The 19945-nt window shown below is 61.7% G+C and overlaps 1 protein-coding gene across 1 annotated transcript in view; it reads right to left on the bottom strand.

Moving 5' to 3' along the window:
• The window catches only part of PHRF1 (PHD and ring finger domains 1), a 62319-nt gene that overhangs the window by 10501 nt on the left and 31873 nt on the right, over positions 1 to 19945 (bottom strand). The window contains exons 7-14 of the mRNA XM_054171999.1: positions 19715 to 19812; positions 18157 to 18329; positions 11705 to 11834; positions 10792 to 10925; positions 8806 to 8990; positions 7019 to 7138; positions 6237 to 6391; positions 939 to 3713 (exon numbers count right to left, since the gene is read on the bottom strand). Of these exons, the coding sequence (XP_054027974.1) occupies positions 939 to 3713; positions 6237 to 6391; positions 7019 to 7138; positions 8806 to 8990; positions 10792 to 10925; positions 11705 to 11834; positions 18157 to 18329; positions 19715 to 19812 (3770 nt within the window). The remainder of the gene's footprint in view (positions 1 to 938; positions 3714 to 6236; positions 6392 to 7018; positions 7139 to 8805; positions 8991 to 10791; positions 10926 to 11704; positions 11835 to 18156; positions 18330 to 19714; positions 19813 to 19945) is intronic.

Genomic DNA, 19945 nt, shown 5'->3' with positions numbered 1-19945 from the left:
TTGTGTTGGGATGCCATAGCACTGCAGGTGAGGTCTCACCAGAGCATGCTTCTAGCAGCTCACAGCAATGAACTGCAGAACTCTGTCACACTCTGAGGTTCTGAGAAGGATTTCTCAGTTCTGAGGGCAAACCAAGTGTCCTGGTGGAGTGCAGGAAGGGTGGAACAGGAGCTGGCAGCTCCAAGGGCAGGTGGCAATGGGTGCTTCAGAGCCCAGCAGGCAGCTGCAGGCTGGCTGAGCTGTGCTGCCAGCACTGACACAACTCACCTCATGGCTTCAAGGGGGGCAACTCCCTTGGTGTGCTGTGCCCAGCTATAGGACACCCAGCACAAGGACATGGAATTGCTGGAGTGAGTTCAGAGGAGGTCACAAAGATGATCAGAGGGCTGGAGAATCTCCCCTATGGGGCCAGGCTGGGAGAGCTGGGGCTGTGCAGCCTGGAGGAGAGAAGGCTGCAGGGAGAGCTCAGAGCTGCAGTTCAGTATCTGCAGGGGAGCTGCAGGCAGCTGGGGAGGGACTGCTCAGGAGGGGCTGTGGGGATAGGCCAAGGGGCAAGGGTTTGGCACTGGAGCAGGGCAGAGTCAGGTTGGACACCAGGAGGGAGTTGTGCCCAGGGAGGCTGGGGAGACTCTGGCACAGGCTGCCCAGGGAGGTGCTGGAGGCTCCATCCCTGGAGCCATTCAGGCTCAGCCTGGCTGTGTCCCTGGGCAGCCTGCTCTGGCTGGAGCTGTCCCTGCTGCCTGCAGGAGGTGGCACAGGATGCCCTTGGAGGCTCCCTTCCCACCTGCTGCAATCTGTGGAGCTGTAAGTTGTCAGCTCTCAGGGCTGGCAGCCCCAGCTCAGCTGACAGCTGTCACACTACAACCAGCTTTAACCAGGCACCAAACCCTCACACACCTTGCTTCAACTGCTGGTGGCTTTCCCACCCAGAGACTTACTTGGAGCTTTTCCAGCAGACAAGGTGCTGCTCTCTTCCTCCTGAAGATTCCAGGTCACTCTTTTCACGGGTGCTTTGGATTTCAGGGCAGGGCCCTGAGCTGCCACCTCCAGTTCAGGCTTCCTGAAGTGATGTGTCTTCTCGTTGGACACGAGGCACTCCTCTTTAACCTCCCTCACACAATCTGGAAGCTTGCTCTTGGATGAGCTTTGAGTGGGCCCAGCCTCGGGTGGCAGGTGCAGGATGACCTCCTTCTTCGGGGGCTGGTCCATCAGGGAGGGACACAGCGCCGTGTTCTCGATCTTCACCGTGATCTCCAGGTTGGTGTTGCCACCGAGCACTGCTGCATCTCTGCTGCTCATCAGCTCTGCCTCATCAAAAGGATCCACCCTGCCCAGCGGAGCACAGATGCTTGTGATGCCTGGGGCAGGGAAAGCAGTGCCACAGGTCACCTCCTGACAGATGGGCTCTACCTTCACGGTTTCTTGGACCTCCCTCACCGGAACCGGGGGCTCAGCCTTCTTCTCCTCGACTTTGACGTTTGGTTGGATGGTTATGGAAAGCTCTTCCAGTACCAGCTCCTCCTTTGGCTCCTGCTTGACGCAGTGGGGTGGCACGCCGTCAGCAGGAAGTTTGGGCTCCTTCTCCGGCGCAGGAGGCAGGGAGCTCTCCTTCGACCTGCGCTTCCTCTCCCTGGAGCGCGACCTGGAGCGCGGCCTCTTGTCCTTGGACTTGCTGCTCTTGCGCTCCCGAGCGCGCGACGCGGAGCGGGACCGGGACCGCGACCTCCACTTCCTCCTCTCCCGAGACCTGGAGCGAGACCTCTTCCTGCCCCTGGCCCTCAAGCTGCCGTCTTTGTCGTGCCTCTCGTGGCTCTTGTCTCTGCGGTGCTTCCGGCGCTTCGCCCTCTCGGTGCTGTTGGAGCGGGAGCGGCCCCTCCGCCGGGACCGCGACCGGGACCGCCTCTTCTTCTTCCTGTTCTCAGACGGCTCCCCGGCGCTGCCAGCGCTTCCCGACCGCGACCGAGATTTCCTTCTCTCCCTAGACCAAGCAGATTTTGCCTTCTTGTCCTTGCTTTTATCCTTGGCTTTCTTCTTCTTCGGTCGCTCGTGGCTGCTGGAGCGCTCGGTAGAAGACCTCCTGCCCTTGGCTTTCGCCGGCTGTGCTCTGCTGTGCTCTTCTCCGCCCGACCAAGAGGTGGATCTGGAGCTCCGCTCCCTCGACTGCGCCCTCTCCCGAGACTCTGATGGGGATCTCCTGCGCTCCTTGGCAGCTGCCTTTTTCCTTTTCATCTTCTTCTTGCCTCGGGAGCTGGAGCAGGACCTGGACCGCGAGCGCCTCTCTGCTGGCTCTGCCTTGTGGCCTTTCTGCTGCCCGTCGCTCTTGGAGGGACTCTCTGGCTCCGGCTCCGCGCTCGCCAATTCCTCAGCGTTAAAGAACACGTCAGGGCCCTCCCTGCCCTCCTCTTTTAAACTCTCTGCATCAGAAACGTGCTTAACAGCAGCTGAAGTGCAAGGACTGCTCAGAGAGTCTTCCTCAGCCTTGCTGTCTCGTTCCTCTGTGTCAGAGACCTGCTCCACAAGCCTGCTTTTGACCTTCGCCGCCTCCTGAGCCTCGCCGGTACCGGACGGGGCGTCAGAGTCAGCCTCGGACCCGAAGATGTTCTCCACCTTGCAGGGGGTGAAGCGCCGGACAGTTTGGAAGGTCTGAACTTTGGGGTGCTCGATGGAAATGGTCCTGGTGATGGTGGTCAGTGGGATCCCCGAGCCAAGCCGCTCGGGGCTGCTGCTGGCCGAGCTCGAGTCCGACCCCGTGGGCTCAAAGGGATCATAGATCTCACTTTTGACCTGCTTCTTCTTCATGGAGAAGAGCGGCGAGGGAGCCTCTTTGTGCTGCTCTTTGTCATCCACGGGGCGGAAGGTGTTACAGAAGCCTGGGTTAGGCAGCCTGCTGGGGTGCCCTGCGTTGCCAGGGATGTTGATTTTGAAACTCTCAAAAGAGCCTGGGCCTTTGCTCCTGGAGGAGGAGGAGGAGGAGCTGCCATACCCCCCTGCACTGCTGGAGAAGGCCACCCCGCTGGGCCGGGCCGGCTGCTGCGACTCGCTGCCGTTCGCCCTCTGGCTCTCCCCCCTGCCACCCTTCCCTGCCTGCTGGCTGCTCTCCTTGCCCGTCAGCTGGGTGACACAGGAGCTGGGGATGTCACAGCTGGGGCTTCCTGCAGCTTCTGGCTCCCCCTGCTTGCTGCTGCATTCCCTTTTAATCTTTGGTATCCTGGGAAGCTCGAAGATGTCGATTCTCTTGGGAGGGGCTTTCAGCGGCTGCCGCACGGCCACCGCTCTGGAGCCGGCGGTCGAGCCGCAGCTCGAGGGCTTTGAAGCAGAGCTGGCAGGGGCAGAGTTTTTAGAGCTTCCATTAAATCTGGGCATCTCATCTGCCCTGGAGGCGTGCCTGCTCAGAGGAGCTATGTTCTGGGTCTGGACAGACCTGGGTGTCATGGAATACTCTGATTTCACACTCGCTCTGTCCGAGGCGCCCTGCGCAGGGCTTGCTGCAGGCTCAAGCCTGCTCACTGAGGCTGGAGGCGGCGAGAACAAGCTGGAGGAAGAGGATGAGGAAGAGGAGGAGGGTCTGGTGCAAGCACTCAGGCCTGAGGAAACTGAAGGTCCAGCAGTGGAGCTGCTTGCTGTGGTCCCTGGGTACGCTGTAGTGGGCTGTATGCTGTGCCCTGAGCCATCCTCTGCCCTGGAGGCGGTGGCTGATGTCCTGTGAAGCGGAGCTGTGGCACACAAGCAAACAGTTCAGCCTTGCAGGACCCACCTGGACCTTCTCCCCACACCACTCCAAGAAGTCCTGAGCTAATGATTTTCAGTCCCACTACGACATGCAGACACAGCACACACCAACAGGGCAGCCCAAGAGCTCTGCATGTTAGGTACTCAAGGTTTAATGGCTGACAGCTGCATCTCTGAGGTAAACACTAATGCTTAGGAAGCAAAATGATTCTGTCCTGGAGCTATCTCCAGAGCCATCTTCATTAGCCTGTAATTGGTGGCTGACAAAAATGGCTGGAAGGGAGGCTGGAATTAGGACTTATTTAAAGAATAAATCTCTAAGTTTCAAGTTCATTGATTCAGAGAAGAGTTTGGGTTGGAAGGGAGCTCAAAGCTCAGCCAGTTCCAACCCCCTGCCATGGGCAGGGACACCTCCCACCAGCCCAGCTTGCTCAAGGCCTCATCCAGCCTGGCCTTCAACACCTCCAGGCAGGAGGCAGCCACAGCCTCCCTGGGCAGCCTGTGCCAGAGTCTCCCCAGCCTCACTCTCAACAATTTCTTCCTCCTATTCTCCAGTCTCAATCTCCCCTCCTCAAGCTTCAATCCACCTCCCCAGGTCCTATCCCTACAAGCCCTTGCCACCAGTTCCTCCTCAGCTTTCTTGAAGGCTCCTCTTGAAGGTCACTCTAAAGTCTCCCCAGAGCCTTCTGTCCTTCAGTTGATCAGACTCTTTACAAACAAAATCATGCCAAGGGAAGACCCAGCCGAGGGCGTCGGCGCGGGCTCCGGTGCGCCCCGGGCCGGCCAAGGGCGTCGGCGCAGGCGCCGGCGCGGGCTCCGGCGCTCCCCAGGCCGGCCGAGGGCGTCGGCGCGGGCTCCGGCGCGGGCTCCGGCGCTCCCCGGGCCGGCCGAGGATGTCGGCGCGGGCTCCGGCGCTTCCCGGGCCGGCCGAGGGTGTCGGCGCGGGCTCCGGCGCGGGCTCCGGCGCTCCCCGGGCCGGCCGAGGGTGTCGGCGCGGGCTCCGGCGCGGGCTCCGGCGCTCCCCGGGCCGGCCGAGGGCGTCGGCGCGGGCTCCGGCGCTCCCCGGGCCGGCCGAGGGCGTTGGCGCGGGCTCCGGCGCGGGCTCCGGCGCTCCCCGGGCCGGCCGAGGGCGTCGGCGCGGGCTCCGGCGCTCCCCGGGCCGGCCGAGGGCGTTGGCGCGGGCTCCGGCGCGGGCTCCGGCGCTCCCCGGGCCAGCCGAGGGTGTCGGCGCGGGCTCCGGCGCTCCCCGGGCCGGCCGAGGGCTCCGGCACTCCCCGAGCCGGCCGAAGATGCTCAGATGCATTCTAGAACTCCAGCAAAGAATCCTCTTGCCAAGGTCCTCATCACTCTCTCCAAACCAAAGCAGAGTTCACAGGCATGGCAGCAACCCACGAGAAAGGCCACAACAGGCTCCCTAAGAGATCCCTGCTCACTTCTGCCCTCCAGACCGCAATGGAAATCCAGCAAAGCACAGTGAAGTGCCTCTGAGAGAAGAAAGCTGCCTGGCTAAAACCCAAAACTCATCCAGTGACCCTATGCCAGGGTGGATTCCTGCTGCCATGTGCTGGCCTGTCCTGCACACTCACATGCTCAGCAAGAGAATCCCTGTGTTCAGAGATGCACTGCCTGTAGGCCATGGCTAGGACAGACCAGGGTGAAAAGAGAAGGCTCTGGGCAGACCTTAGAGCAGCCTGCCAGGACCTGAAGGGGCTACAAGAAGGCTGCAGAGAGACTGTTCCCAAAGGCCTGCAAGGACAGGCGCAGGGGCAATGGCTTCAAACCAGAACCAAGCAGATTGAGATTGGGTGTGAGGAACAAGTTCTGCACCAGGAGGCTGCTGGAACAGGTTGCCCAAGGAGGTGATGGAGGCTCCATCCCTGGAGCTATTCCAGGTGAGGCTGCAGAGGGCTCTGGGCAACCTGCTCCAGGGGAGGATGTCCCTGCTGGGTGCAGGGCTGGGACTGGAGGAGCTTTGGAGCTCCCTTCCAGCCCAGAGCATTCCACGATTCTGCGATTCTAAGATTGAGACTGGAGGTAAGGAAGAAATTGTTGAGAGTGAGGCTGGGAAGACTCTGGCACAGGCTGCCCAGGGAGGCTGTGGCTGCCTCCTGCCTGGAGGTGTTCAGGACCAGGCTGGATGAGGCCCTGAGCAGCCTGTGCTGGTGGGAGGGGTCCCTGCCCATGGCAGAGGGTTGGAACTGGCTGAGCTTTGAGGTCCCTTCCAAGCTGAGCCATTCTGTGATTCTCTCATTCCCTGTACACAACCTCCTAGGCCCTCACTTCACAGGTGGTGGCACACAGCTGTCCCTGCCCATGGCAGGGGGTTGGAACTGGAGGAGTTTTAAGCTGCCTTCCAACCCAACCCATTCTGTGAATCTCTGAACTCGGAGGCAGGGCTGCTGGGTTTGCTGTCAGCTCCTGCCAGCTGAGCTTCAGGGATCACCCCACCAAGCATGACTCCATGAAGCAAAGAGGCTGAAGTGCACTGGGAAGTGCCAAACCCTTACCTGCCTTCTTGGCTGTCAGTGACCCATCTCTGTTGATGACCACATCTGAGCTGCTCATCATGAGGAGGCTCTGTCCAGACAGGATGCTCCCCAAGAGATCAGGCACAGGGGCAGCTTCTGCTTCCTGCTCGGGGCTCAGGGCTGGCACACTGCTTCTGCATGTTTCAGAGGGGGGACATTGCCTTGACTCTTACAGCACTTGCTCTACACACACATCACAGCCAGAAGAAACCAAGACCAAGGGCAGGAGCAGAGGTCAGCCAGGGAAGGTCACTTGTACTGGTGGCTTCCCTGGAGTCAGTCAGCCTCCACCTCTGACAGACAGAGGGGAGGAAATCTCTTCACTGAAAGGGTTCACTGAAACAGTTCAGGAGAGGCCTCTAAAGGGCTTCAGCCTTGTTAGAAGAGGTGAGAGCCAGTTCCTGGGCTTGCAGCTTGGCCCTAAGGCTGTGGTGGTTCATGCTACAAGCACAGAGAGCAATCAGAGGTCACTCCTGGCCTGCCTCAGGAGTAATGTGGGCAGCAGCAGCAGGGCAGGGATTGTGCCTCTCTGCTGGGCACTGCTGAGGCCACACCTTGAGTGCTGGCTTCAGTTTGGGCTCCTCACTCCCAGAAGGACACTGAGGGCTGGAGCAGGGCCAGAGGAGGGCAAGGAAGCTGGGGAAGGGTCCGGAGAGCAGGGCTGGGGAGCAGCAGCTGAGGGAGCTGGGGGGGTTCAGCCTGGAGCAGAGGAGGCAGACAATTAGGAACAGTAAGACAAAAGTCACTGGATGGATTTTTACCTGGGGAGTCCCACAGAGACAGGTCTGGCCACAGGCCTGTGAGACCTGAGTGCTGACTGGGAGAGAACTCTCCTTTTGGCACTCACTGGAGAGTCTGCACTTGCTGGAACCTCTTCAGTGCTGTGGGGCAAAGACACAAAGAGAACAGCATAAAGCAGCCAACAGAGAGAGACTTTGGGGTTCCCAGGAGGAAATTGGTGCTTTCATTTCACCAACAGTCACTTCAGTTGCCCCCTCCCCCTAAATCCACAGCTTAGAGGGTGATGCAATCCATCACTCTGCAACCCAGGGCAGAGAGGTTGGGGAGGTGTACAGAAGGTGGCAGGGAGATGGAAGAGGGCAGACTGAGACTAGAAAAGAGGAAGAAATTCTTCAGCATGAGGCTGGGGAGACTCTGGCACAGGCTGCCCAGGGAGGCTGTGACTGCCCCCTGCCTGGAGGTGTTGAAGGCCAGGCTGGATGAGGCCCTGAGCAGCCTGTGCTGGTGGGAGGTGTCCCTGCCCTGGGAGAGGGGGTTGGAGTACATGATCCCTAAGCTGTTCTGTGGTTCTGCTGAATTCCAAGTGTCTGGAAAAGTAGGAACATGGAAGATTCCACAACTCTGCTTAACTGTGTGCAAGGTCACTGCTCATTGCACACCAAGGGCATCATCTGCACTTGCTCTGGAAAATGGTTGCTTAGGATCCAACTCCTTCAGCCTGCAGCCTCTGAATAACTCCAGAGAACTTCTTAAAGGTTACAAGTTTCATGAGGTGAGCAGCTGAAGGAGGTTGGCTCCCTAAGAGCTGAGAAACTTCAGCAAGGAAGACAAAAGGAACAGGCTAATGTGTCACCACAGCATCCCAGGCTGCTTTAGGCTGGAAGGGACCCTGCAAGCTCCAACCCCTTGCACCCAGCAGGGATATCCCCAAGCAGAGCAGGCTGCTCCCAGCCCCACACAGCCTGCCCTGCACTGCTGCCAGCCATGGGGCAGCTCCACCTCTCTGGGCAGCCTGGGCCAGGCTCTCCCCAGCCTCAGCACCAAACATTTCTCCTTCTCTCCACTCTCAATCTCCCTCTTGCAGTTCCAACCATCCCCCCTTGGCCTGGCCCCACAGGCCCTGCTCCAGACTCTGTCCCCAGCTCTCTGCTCAGCCCTTGGAGCACTGCAAGGCCACCAGGAGGTCTCCTGCAGCCTTCTCCTCTGCAGGCTGCCCAAGGCCAACTCTCTCAGCCTGGAGCCTCCCAGCAGAGGGCTTCCAGCCCTGCCAGCACTGCTGTGGCCTCCTCTGGCCCTGCTCCAGGAGGTCCATGTCATTGTGCTGAATGCTGCACAGCTGGATGCAGTACTTCAGGAGAGGTTACTATGAGTTGTGTTGGAATGGACCTCAAATCTCAGCCAGTTCCAACCCTTGCCATGGGCAGGGACACCTCCCACCAGCACAGGCTGCTCAAGGCCTCATCCAGCCTGGCCCTGAACACCCCCAGGCAGGAGGCAGCCACAGCCTCCCTAGGCAGCCTGTGCCAAAGTCTCCCCAGCCTCCCCCTCAGCAATTTCTTCCTCCTCTCCACTCTCAATCTCCTCTCTCCCAGCTCAAAGCCATTGTCCCTCAGCCTGGCACTCCCAGCCCTTGTCCAAAGTCCCTCCCCAGCACTCTTGTAGCCCCTTCAGGTACAGGAAGGCTGCTCTGAGGTCTCCCTGAAGCCTTCTGTGCCCCAGCTCTCCCAGCCTGGCCCCTCAGGGGAGGTTCCCCAGCCCTCCGAGCATCTTTGTGGCCCCAGCTGTGAAGTCACCAGAGGTACCTGACCTTTCATAAGGATCCAGCTCATAGGGATCTCCAAACACAGAGAGGGAAGCTGCACCAATATCTGCTCTCATCAGGCCAAGGGAGGGCTCGCTGGGTCTGGAGATGGAGGGCAGGGAGCCCCCACGCGCAGGCTTGGCCAGCCCCAGCGCCCTGGCGATGCGGGAGCGAGTCGTAGCCTCCTGCACCTGCACACAGAGACACTGCAGCTGAGGGGAGGGCCAAGGGCAGGGGGCCAAGCTCTTGTCAGTGGGGCACAGCAATAAGACAAGGAACAACAGGCTCAAGCTTGAACATAGAAGGTTTCATCTCATCCTGAGTAAAAACTTCTTTACAGCGAGGGTGACAGAGGCCTGGAGCAGGCTGCCCAGAGAGGTTGTGGAGTCTCCTCCTCTGGAGTCCCTCAGAACCAACCTGGATGCACTCCTGTGTGGACTACCCTCAGTGATCCTGCTTTTGGCAGGTGGGGTGCACTGGATGATCTCTTGAGGTCCATTCCAACATCTAATGTACTGTGAGACTGTGGTACTGCATCACTTCAGCACTGCAGCTGCAGACCACAGGGGAAAGCCCCAGCCCTGCAGCTGGGCTAAGCACACTCAGCAGCACACTGCTGTTGGTAGCAGAATCAGACAATCTTTAAGGCTGGAAAAGACCTCTACAAGATCTCAGGCAGTTTAATCTTCAACCCAACCCCACCATGGCATCAAACCATGGCCCCAAGAGCCATGGCCACAGGAACCCCTCCAGCCATGGGGACTCCACCACCTCCCTGGGCAGCCTCTGCCAGGCCCTGACCACTCTGCCACCAAAGACATTTTACCTCCTCTCCAACCCAAGCCTCCCCTGGCACAATTCCAGGCCAGTTCCTCTCCTTCTGTCCCCTGAGCCTGGGGAGCAGAGCCCAAGCCCAGCTCTCTGCAGCCTCCTCTCAGGGAGCTGCAGAGAGCAATGAGGTCTCCCTCAGCCTCCTCTGCTCCAGGCTGAACCCCCCCAGCTCCCTCAGCTGCTGCTCCCCAGCCCTGCTCTGCAGAGCCTTCCCCAGCTTGGTTGCCCTTCTCTGACTCTGCTCCACCCCCTCAATGTCTTTCCTGTAGTGAGGGCCTCAAAACTGAACCCAAGAGTCAAGTGGTCTTCAAAGGGATTTTAAGAGCCCTTAGAGCTGAGTTTTGCAGCAATGCAGACAAAAAGTGCCCCAGCCCCTTAAGAAGAACAGGTGGTGGCCATTCTCACTGCTCTGGCAGCAGGACCAGGAAGCAGTGCACCTGACCAGCCAGGTGTGAGGCAGGTCCTACAGGTCATGCTTGCTGGGCTGATCCCAGCAGTGCAGCTGCCAGGACCTGACAACAAACCCAGCAGCCCTGCTTCACAGTTCACAGATGCACAGAATGGGTTGGGCTGGAAGGGAGCTCAAAGCTCAGCCAGCTCCAAGCCCTGCCATGGGCAGGGACCCCTCCCACCAGCACAGGCTGCTCAGGGCCTCATCCAGCCTGGTCCTGAACACCTCCAGGCAGGAGGCAGCCACAGCCTCCCTGGGCAGCCTGTGCCAGTCTCTCCCCAGCCTCACTCTCAACCATTTCTTCCTGTTCTCCACTCTCAGTCTCCTCTCTCCCAGCTCAAAGCCATTTTTCCTCAGCCTGGCACTCCCAGCCCTTGTCCAAACTCCCTCCCCAGCTCTCCTGGAGCCCTTCAGGTACTAGAAGGCTGCACTGAGGTCTGCCTGGACCCAGGCAGCCCCAGCTCTCCCAGCCTAGCCCCATAGGAGAGCTTCTCCAGCCCTCAGATCACCTTTGTGGCCTCCTCTGGACCCAGAGTTTCAACTCATTTCCACATCCACCTTTCTGGAGGACACTGCACACACCCTGCATGCACTCCTCCAGCAGGCAGCCACCTGCTCTCATCACAGGGCAGCATTTTCTCTGAGTGCCAGGATCTGGAGCTTTCAGAGCTGGCTGTAGGCTGACAGGCAGGGACCCTGGCAGGACTCACACATGATCTCACTCTCATCTTCTTCCCCCTTCTCTTCTTCACCAGACGCTTTCTTCTCTTCAGCTGTGGCCCTGAACTCTTCTTCCCAGCAGACTTGGGCTGAGTTCTTCTCTTCCCTCCTTTCTTCCTCCTACCTGATGGGACAAAAGACAGCCAAGCAGCTAGCTAAGTGCTGGCACTTCATTTTACCCTCTCCTCCCCTTTTCCTTCCCCAGCAGCACCCCAAGCAGCTCCAAGGGACACACAGCTGGCTGCAACAGCACAGCAGCAGAGCAGGGAAAGTGAAATCCCTGGGATTTGCTTCAAAGCAACCTGCAAGATTCCCAGAGTCACAGCAGGGCTTGGGCTGGAAGGGAGCTCAAAGCTCAGCCAGCTCCAACCCCCTGCCATGGGCAGGGACCCCTCCCACCAGCACAGGCTGCTCAGGGCCTCATCCAGCCTGGTCCTGAACACCTCCAGGCAGGAGGCAGCCACAGCCTCCCTGGGCAGCCTGTGCCAGAGTCTCCCCAGCCTCACTCAACTATTTCTTCCTCCTCTCCACTCTCAATCTTCTCTCTCCCAGCTCAAAGCCATTGTCCCTCAGCCCTTGTCCAGAGTCCCTCCCCAGCTCTCCTGGAACCCTTCAGGTACAGGAAGGCTGCTCTGAGGCCTCCCTGGAGCCTTCTCTTCTCCAGGCTGCACAGCCCCAACTCTCCCAGCCTGGCCCCACAGGGGAGCTTCTCCAGCCTCTGGGCATCTTTGTGGCCCAAGATACTTCTGGGCAGAGAGAAAGGAGCAGAAGCCTGCAGTGCACTGCTGGAGCAGCACAGGAGACAGCACACAGCTGATCCAGAGTTTTGTATGACTCAACCTTTCCTTCCCACAGCTGTTGCTCCTTCAGGTGGGACCCACAGGAGGTGTCCAGAGCTCTTACCTGTTTTTCTCTTCTGCCTGGCAGGAGCCCTTGGTGTGAGAGGCCTGTGGTAGACAGCGGTGTTGAGGCCTGCCACCACGGCCTCGATGGTTTCATCCAGCAGGGAGGACATGAGGTACCTTGGCACGTGCTGGGGAGGAGCAGGAGGGAGATGGTTACAGGGAGCTCAGGGTCAGCAGCAAGCCAGTTACAGCAGCACAGGGGGAGAAATGGACTGGAGACCTGGATGGGCAGCACTGGTGTCACCCAGCTGCCAGCTCAGCTCCTTCCTCACCTCCTGACTGCGGTTTGAAGCAGAACAGGACCCTGCTCCTCATCCCCCCTTGCTATCCAGGCTACCAGGAGTCTGACTCCCTACATCACAGCAAGCCAAGATGGATGTTTCCTCAGCAAAAGAGTTCACTTAAGCCATTTCCCCAAGCCACATCAATGCTCCCTGGCTCAGCACACACAGAAGTACAACAGGCAAAGACCAAAACCCAACACAGGACAGGACTCCTTGCTCAGCCTCCTCACTCTCTGGGCCACATTTACCTGTGGAAGATGGCCAGAAGCAGCACTATAAAGCCATGCCTCAGGGAACATGCTGGAATGCCAGCTGTGAGTCTGCCTCCACAGCACACAGATTCACACAGTGGTTTGGGCTGAAAGGGATTCTGCCCCTCTGCTGTGCTCTGCTGAGACCCCCTGCAGTGCTGGGGCAGCTCTGGAGCCCTCAGCACAGACAGGGACCTGGTGGCTAGAGGAGGCCACAGCAATGATGAGAGGAGCCCTCTGCTGTGAGGCCAGGCTGGGAGAGTTGGGGCATCCTTGTAGCCCTCTCCAGCAGATCCCTGTCCCTCCTGAGCTGGGGAGCCCAGAGCTGGATGCAGTATTCCAGGTGCTGTGCCTCTGCTGCCCTGGTGTCAGCAGCAGGTAGCTGTGTGTCAGTCCTCAGCACCAGCATTGCCTGTGAGGCCTTCCCTCCCCCGTCTCACAGCCAAGCTGCTGTGCAGCTCTGCTGAGCTCTGGGGGACTTCTTTGTGCCTATCCCAGCAGCATCTGGCCCAGAGCATGTGAACAGCTGTCCCTTGCCAGGAGGGACAGAGCTCACAGGGAGCTCAGGGGCTGCAGGAATCAGCACCCAGAACCCTGCTGAGACAGCAGTGGCCAGAGCCTTGCTGGGCACTTCTCCAGCTGGACACAGCAGAGCCTGATGGCTCTCTAGAGCTCCTGCACCAAGGGTTCCTTTCTCCTTCCCCTCCTGCTGTGTGGAGCTGTGTGGTGCTGCACTTAGGGAGCAGCTGTGACAGTTGCTGTCCCCAGGCCTTCAAGAACCAGCAGCCAGAGGAGGCTGAGTCCTGGCAGGAGGTGAGTTTGCACTTCATGGTGCAGCATAGCAGCGGCTGCTGTGTCGGTACAGAGCACCTGCTGGACTCGCTCAGGCAGATCCCTGGGGCTCCCGAGTGGGAGCTTGTTTCACCTTTGGCTGATGCAGAGCGCTGAAGCTGGGAGCCACAGCAGAGAGCTGGGAGCTGCAGCAGAGAGCCACAGCAGAGAGCAGGGAGCCGCAGCAGAGAGCCGGGAGCTGCAGCAGAGAGCCGCAGTAGAGAGCCGGGAGCCGCAGCAGAGAGCCGCAGCAGAGAGCCGGGAGCCGCAGCAGAGAGCCGCAGCAGAGAGCCGGGAGCCGCAGCAGAGAGCCGCAGCAGAGAGCCGGGAGCCGCAGCAGAGAGCCGCAGCAGAGAGCCGCAGCAGAGAGCCGGGAGCCGCAGCAGAGAGCCGCAGCAGAGAGCCGGGAGCCGCAGCACAGAGCCGGGAGCCGCAGCAGAGAGCCGCAGCAGAGAGCAGGGAGCCGCAGGAGAGAGCCGCAGCAGAGAGCCGCAGCAGAGAGCCGCAGCAGAGAGCCGCAGCAGAGAGCAGGGAGCCGCAGGAGAGAGCCGCAGCAGAGAGCCGGGAGCCGCAGCAGAGAGCCGCAGCAGAGAGCCGCAGCAGAGAGCAAGGAGCCGCAGGAGAGAGCAAGGAGCTGCAGGAGAGAATCGCAGAAGGGAGCCGCAGCAGAGAGCAGGGAGCCGCAGCAGGGAGCCGCAGCAGAGAGCCGCAGCAGAGAGCAGGGAGCCGCAGCAGAGAGCAGGGAGCCGCAGCAGAGAGCAGGGAGCCGCAGCAGAGAGCAGGGAGCCGCAGCAGAGAGCAGGGAGCCGCAGCAGAGAGCAGGGAGCCGCAGCAGAGAGCCGCAGCAGAGAGCCGCAGCAGAGAGCCGCAGCAGAGAGCAGGGAGCCGCAGCAGAGAGCCGGGAGCTGCAGCAGAGAGCCGCAGCAGAGAGCCGGGAGCCGCAGCAGAGAGCCGCAGCAGAGAATCGCAGCAGGGAGCCACAGCAGAGAGCCGCAGCAGAGAGCCGGGAGCCGCAGCAGAGAGCCGGGAGCCGCAGCAGAGAGCAGGGAGCCGCAGCAGAGAGCCGCAGCAGAGAGCCGCAGCAGAGAGCCGCAGCAGAGAGCCGCAGCAGAGAGCCGGGAGCCGCAGCAGAGAGCCGGGAGCCGCAGCAGAGAATCACAGCAGGGAGCCACAGCAGAGAGCTGGGAGCCACAGCAGAGAGCCGGGAGCCACAGCAGAGAGCCGGGAGCCACAGCAGAGAGCCACAGCAGAGAGCCGGGAGCCGCAGCAGAGAGCCGCAGCAGAGAGCCGGGAGCCGCAGCAGAGAGCCGCAGCAGAGAGCCGGGAGCCGCAGCAGAGAGCCGCAGCAGAGAGCCGGGAGCCGCAGCAGAGAGCAGGGAGCCGCAGCAGAGAGCCGCAGCAGAGAATCGCAGCAGGGAGCCACAGCAGAGAGCCGCAGCAGAGAGCCGGGAGCCGCAGCAGAGAGCCGGGAGCCGCAGCAGAGAATCACAGCAGGGAGCCACAGCAGAGAGCCGGGAGCCACAGCAGAGAGCCGGGAGCCACAGCAGAGAGCCACAGCAGAGAGCCGGGAGCCGCAGCAGAGAGCCGGGAGCCGCAGCAGAGAGCCGCAGCAGAGAGCCGGGAGCCACAGCAGAGAGCCACAGCAGAGAGCCGGGAGCCGCAGCAGAGAGCCGGGAGCCGCAGCAGAGAGCCGCAGCAGAGAGCCGGGAGCCGCAGCAGAGAGCCGCAGCAGAGAGCCGCAGCAGAGAGCCGGGAGCCGCAGCAGAGAGCCGCAGCAGAGAGCCGGGAGCCGCAGCAGAGAATCGCAGCAGGGAGCCACAGCAGAGAGCTGGGAGCCACAGCAGAGAGCCGGGAGCCGCAGCAGAGAGCCGGGAGCCGCAGCAGAGAATCGCAGCAGGGAGCCACAGCAGAGAGCCGGGAGCCGCAGCAGAGAGCCGGGAGCCGCAGCAGAGAGCCGGGAGCCGCAGCAGAGAATCACAGCAGGGAGCCACAGCAGAGAGCCGGGAGCCACAGCAGAGAGCCGGGAGCCACAGCAGAGAGCCGGGAGCCACAGCAGAGAGCCACAGCAGAGAGCCGGAAGCCGCAGCAGAGAGCCGCAGCAGAGAGCCGGGAGCCACAGCAGAGAGCCGGGAGCCGCAGCAGAGAGCCGCAGCAGAGAGCCGGGAGCCGCAGCAGAGAGCCGCAGCAGAGAGCCGGAAGCCGCAGCAGAGAGCCGCAGCAGAGAGCCGCAGCAGAGAGCCGGGAGCCGCAGCAGAGAGCCGCAGCAGAGAGCCGGGAGCCGCAGCAGAGAGCCGCAGCAGAGAGCCGGGAGCCGCAGCAGAGAGCCGCAGCAGAGAGCCGCAGCAGAGAGCCGGGAGCCGCAGCAGAGAGCCGCAGCAGAGAGCCGGGAGCCGCAGCAGAGCCGGGAGCCGCAGCAGAGAATCGCAGCAGGGAGCCACAGCAGAGAGCTGGGAGCCACAGCAGAGAGCCGGGAGCCGCAGCAGAGAGCCGGGAGCCGCAGCAGAGAATCGCAGCAGGGAGCCACAGCAGAGAGCCGGGAGCCGCAGCAGAGAGCCGGGAGCCGCAGCAGAGAGCCGGGAGCCGCAGCAGAGAGCCGCAGCAGAGAGCCGGGAGCCGCAGCAGAGAGCCGCAGCAGAGAGCCGGAAGCCGCAGCAGAGAGCCGCAGCAGAGAGCCGCAGCAGAGAGCCGGGAGCCGCAGCAGAGAGCCGCAGCAGAGAGCCGGGAGCCGCAGCAGAGCCGGGAGCCGCAGCAGAGAATCGCAGCAGGGAGCCACAGCAGAGAGCTGGGAGCCACAGCAGAGAGCCGGGAGCCGCAGCAGAGAGCCGGGAGCCGCAGCAGAGAATCGCAGCAGGGAGCCACAGCAGAGAGCCGGGAGCCGCAGCAGAGAGCCGGGAGCCGCAGCAGAGAGCCGGGAGCCGCAGCAGAGAGCCGCAGCAGAGAGCCGGGAGCCGCAGCAGAGAGCCGCAGCAGAGAGCCGGAAGCCGCAGCAGAGAGCCGCAGCAGAGAGCCGGGAGCTGCAGCAGAGAGCCGCAGCAGAGAGCCGGGAGCTGCAGCAGAGAGCCGCAGCAGAGAGCCGCAGCAGAGAGCAGGGAGCCGCAGCAGAGAGCCGCAGCAGAGAGCAGGGAGCCGCAGCAGAGAATCGCAGCAGGGAGCCACAGCAGAGAGCAGGGAGCCGCAGCAGAGAGCCGGGAGCCGCAGCAGAGAGCCGGGAGCCGCAGCAGAGAATCGCAGCAGGGAGCTGCAGCAGAGAGCCGCAGCAGAGAGCCGGGAGCCGCAGCAGAGAGCCGCAGCAGAGAGCCGGGAGCCGCAGCAGAGAGCCGCAGCAGAGAGCCGGAAGCCGCAGCAGAGAGCCGCAGCAGAGAGCATGGAGCCGCAGCAGAGAGCCGCAGCAGAGAGCCGGAAGCCGCAGCAGAGAGCCGCAGCAGAGAGCCGGAAGCCGCAGCAGAGAGCCGCAGCAGAGAGCATGGAGCCGCAGCAGAGAGCCGCAGCAGAGAGCCGGGAGCCGCAGCAGAGAGCCGGGAGCCGCAGCAGAGAACTGCAGCAGAGAGCCGAGAGCAACGGGCTGCAGGAGAGAGCCATGAGCCACAGCAGAGAGCCGCGAGCCGCAGCAGAGAGCCGTGAGCCACAGCCAAGAGCTGCAGAGAGCTGCATGAGCCGCTGCAGAGAGCAGAGAGCTGCGAGCCGCAGCAGAGCGCCGCAGCAGAGAGCAGAGATCCTCAGCAGAGAGCCACAAGCTGCAGCAGAGCACCACAGCAGAGAGCCAAGAGTCGTGAGCCGAAGCAGAGAGCTGTGAGCCACGAGCTGCAGCAGACAGCCAAGAGCTGCAGGAGAGAGCTGCAGCAGAGGGCAGAGAGCCGCGAGCCACAGCCGAGAGCTGCACGAGCCACAGCCGAGAGCTGCACAAGCCACAGCCGAGAGCAGAGAGCCGCAAGCCACAGCGGAGAGCCACAGCAGAAACCTGAGAGCCTCAGCAGAGAGCCGCAGCAGAGAGCTGAGAGCCGTAGCAGAGAGCAGAGAGCCTCAGCAGAGCGCCGCAGCAAAGAGGCACAGCAGAGAGCCACGAGGTGCAGCAGAGAGCTGCAGCAGAGCCCAGAGCCACAGCACAGAGCAGAGAGCCTCAACGTAGAGCCGCAAGCTGCAGCAGAGCACCGCAGCAAAGAGCCAAGAGTCACGAGCCGAAGGAGAGAGCTGTGAGCCACGAGCCGCAGCAGACAGCCAAGAGCCGCAGGAGAGAGCCGCAGAGAGCTGCAAGCCGCAGCAGAGAGCTGCACGAGCCGCAGCCGAGCCACGAGCCGCTGCAGAGAGCTGCACGAGCCGCTGCAGAGAGCTGCACGAGCCGCTGCAGAGAGCTGCACGAGCCGCTGCAGAGCGCTGCACGAGCCGCTGCAGAGCGCTGCACGAGCCGCTGCAGAGCGCTGCACGAGCCGCTGCAGAGCCGAGAGCTGCGAGCCTCAGCAGAGAGCCGCAGCAGAGAACAGAGAGCTGCAGCAGAGAGCTGCAGCAGAGAACAGAGAGCCGCAGCAGAGAGCTGCAGCAGAGAGCCACAAGGCGCAGCAGAGAGCCACGAGGCGCAGCAGAGAGCCGCAGCAGAGAGCCACGAGGCGCAGCAGAGAGCTGCAGCAGAGCCAAGAGACGCAGCACAGAGCAGAGAGCCTCAATGTAGAGCCGCAAGCTGCAGCAGAGTACTGCAGCAGAGAGCCAAGAGTCATGAGCCGAAGCAGAGAGCTGTGAGCCACGAGCTGCAGCAGACAGCCAAGAGCCGCAGGAGAGAGCCGCAGCAGAGAGCCGCAAGCCGCAGCAGAGCCATGGCAGCAGAGCCTCACAGTCGCAGCAGCAGAGCCCAAGCAGAGAGCCATAGTCACAGCAAACCGCCACAGCAGAGCGGCTGCGGCATGGCAGCAGAGCGGCCACCATGGCAGCAGAGCGTTGCAGTCGCAGCAGCAGAGCCACAGTCACAGCAGAGAGCCGCAGCAGCAAGGGGCTGCAGCAGCAGAGCCATGGTCACAGCGGTGCGCCGCAGCGGAGCCTCCGCAGTCGCAGCAGCAGAGCCGCAGCGGCAGAGGCGGCCACGCGCCGCCGGGTACCTGGATCTGGCGGGCGGTGCTGATGCGGTTCCTGTTGACCCTGGCCCGGACCCTCTCGCTCTGCCGCGTCCTGGCTATCGCCCGTGTGCGAGCCTGCGGCCGCAGCCTGCTGCTCACAGGGACGACGTCAGCCACGAGGGCAGCCACCTCCTCCTCGCTCACCTGGTCGGCATCTGCAAAGGAAGGAGACCCAGAGCTCTCCTGTCTGCCTGCGCTCAAGAGCGCTGGACACAGCGAAGCCATCAGTGTGCCCCTTCTGAAATCCATCCAGTCTGCAGCGGGCACTGCACTGGGTGCCTGTGGGGAGCTGCTGCAGGGCAGGGAGGCTCTGCAGAGGGCCCTGGCCAGGCTGGAGCCATGGCTGAGGCCAATGGGATGAGGTTCAACAAGGCCAAGGCCTGGGTCCTGGCACCTCAGTCACAGCAACCCCAGGAAGGCTCCAGGCTGGGGGCAGAGAAAGCCCTGGGGGTGCTGGGTGCCAGCAGCTGGAGATGAGCCAGCAGTGCCCAGGGGGCAAGAAGGGCAGCAGCAGCCTGGCCTGGAGCAGCAATGCTGTGGGCAGCAGGAGCAGGGCAGGGATTTTCCCACTGGACTCAGCACTGGGGAGGCCACACCTTGAGTACTGGGTTCAGTTTTGGGCTCCTCACTCCCAGAAGGACATTGAGGGGGTGTACCAGGTCCAGACAAGGGCAATGGAGCTGGGGAAGGGTCTGGAGAGCAGGGCTGAGGAGCAGCAGCTGAGGGAGCTGGGGGGGTTCAGCCTGGAGCAGAGGAGGCTGAGGGAGACCTCATTGCTCTCTGCAGCTCCCTGAGAGGAGGCTGCAGGGAGCTGGGCTTGGGCTCTGCTCCCCAGGCTCAGGGGACAGAAGGAGAGGAACTGGCCTGGAATTGTGCCAGGGGAGGCTTGGGTTGGAGAGGAGGGAAAATGTCTTTGGTGGCAGAGTGGTCAGGGATTGGCAGAGGCTGCCCAGGGGGGTGGTGGAGTCCCCATGGCTGGAGGTGTTTCAGAACCCTGTGGCCATGGCACCTGTGGCCATGGTGGGGCTGGGTTGCTGGTTGGACTCAAATGATGTTAGGGATCTCTTCCAACCAAAACAACTCTATGACTCTTGGAGTCTATTGTAGGTCCAGGGCTTCTCTACTGAGCACCAGCCAAGTGCAGAAGCCTCTCTTTAACGACCATGGTGGTGCTGGGTTGATAGCTGGACAGACACCACTACCTCAGACCATTTGCTGGTACCACAGGTAACAGAAACTGCTGCTGCCTGGGCAGCTGGAGCTTAGGACACTGCTAAAGGTGAGACAACACAGCTGCACTGAGGTGCAGGAAGAGCAAAGGTTGCCTCAGGAGGGTTGAAGAATGTTTACAGGAAGCAGCTCCACAGGCTGCAATGCAGGTGAACATCTCAGTAAACAAGGGCCCCTTATCAGTCTGGAGTTGAGGTCAGCTCCTGAGGTTCAGGAGAGAATGGCCACCATGCCTGTCACCTGCAGCAGGTACAGCCAGGGCTGAAGCACCCCTTCAAAACAGCACGTGCTGCATGGCAGCAGCCCTCACCTGCAGCAGCACTGCCACCCATGGGGGCACAGGCTGGACAGAACCACTCATCTACAGGGACTTCACTCAGAGGTGGGTTAAGGCATTCCATGTGGTAGCTGGAGGAAAGAAGAGGAAAACAACAATCAGACATTGTGCTTCCCACTGAGGGAAGAGGCCTTGACCTCCACCCACCTGCAGCTTGAGCTTGAAACTGCAGTCTCTGCCTCTGCTGCTGCCCATCTCCAGACA

This window comes from Dryobates pubescens, chromosome 22, assembly GCF_014839835.1.
Source record: "Dryobates pubescens isolate bDryPub1 chromosome 22, bDryPub1.pri, whole genome shotgun sequence".
Classification (NCBI taxonomy): domain Eukaryota; kingdom Metazoa; phylum Chordata; class Aves; order Piciformes; family Picidae; genus Dryobates; species Dryobates pubescens.
The sequence above is the reverse complement of the archived record's forward strand: the minus strand, read 5'-3'. Positions and strand labels throughout refer to the sequence as shown.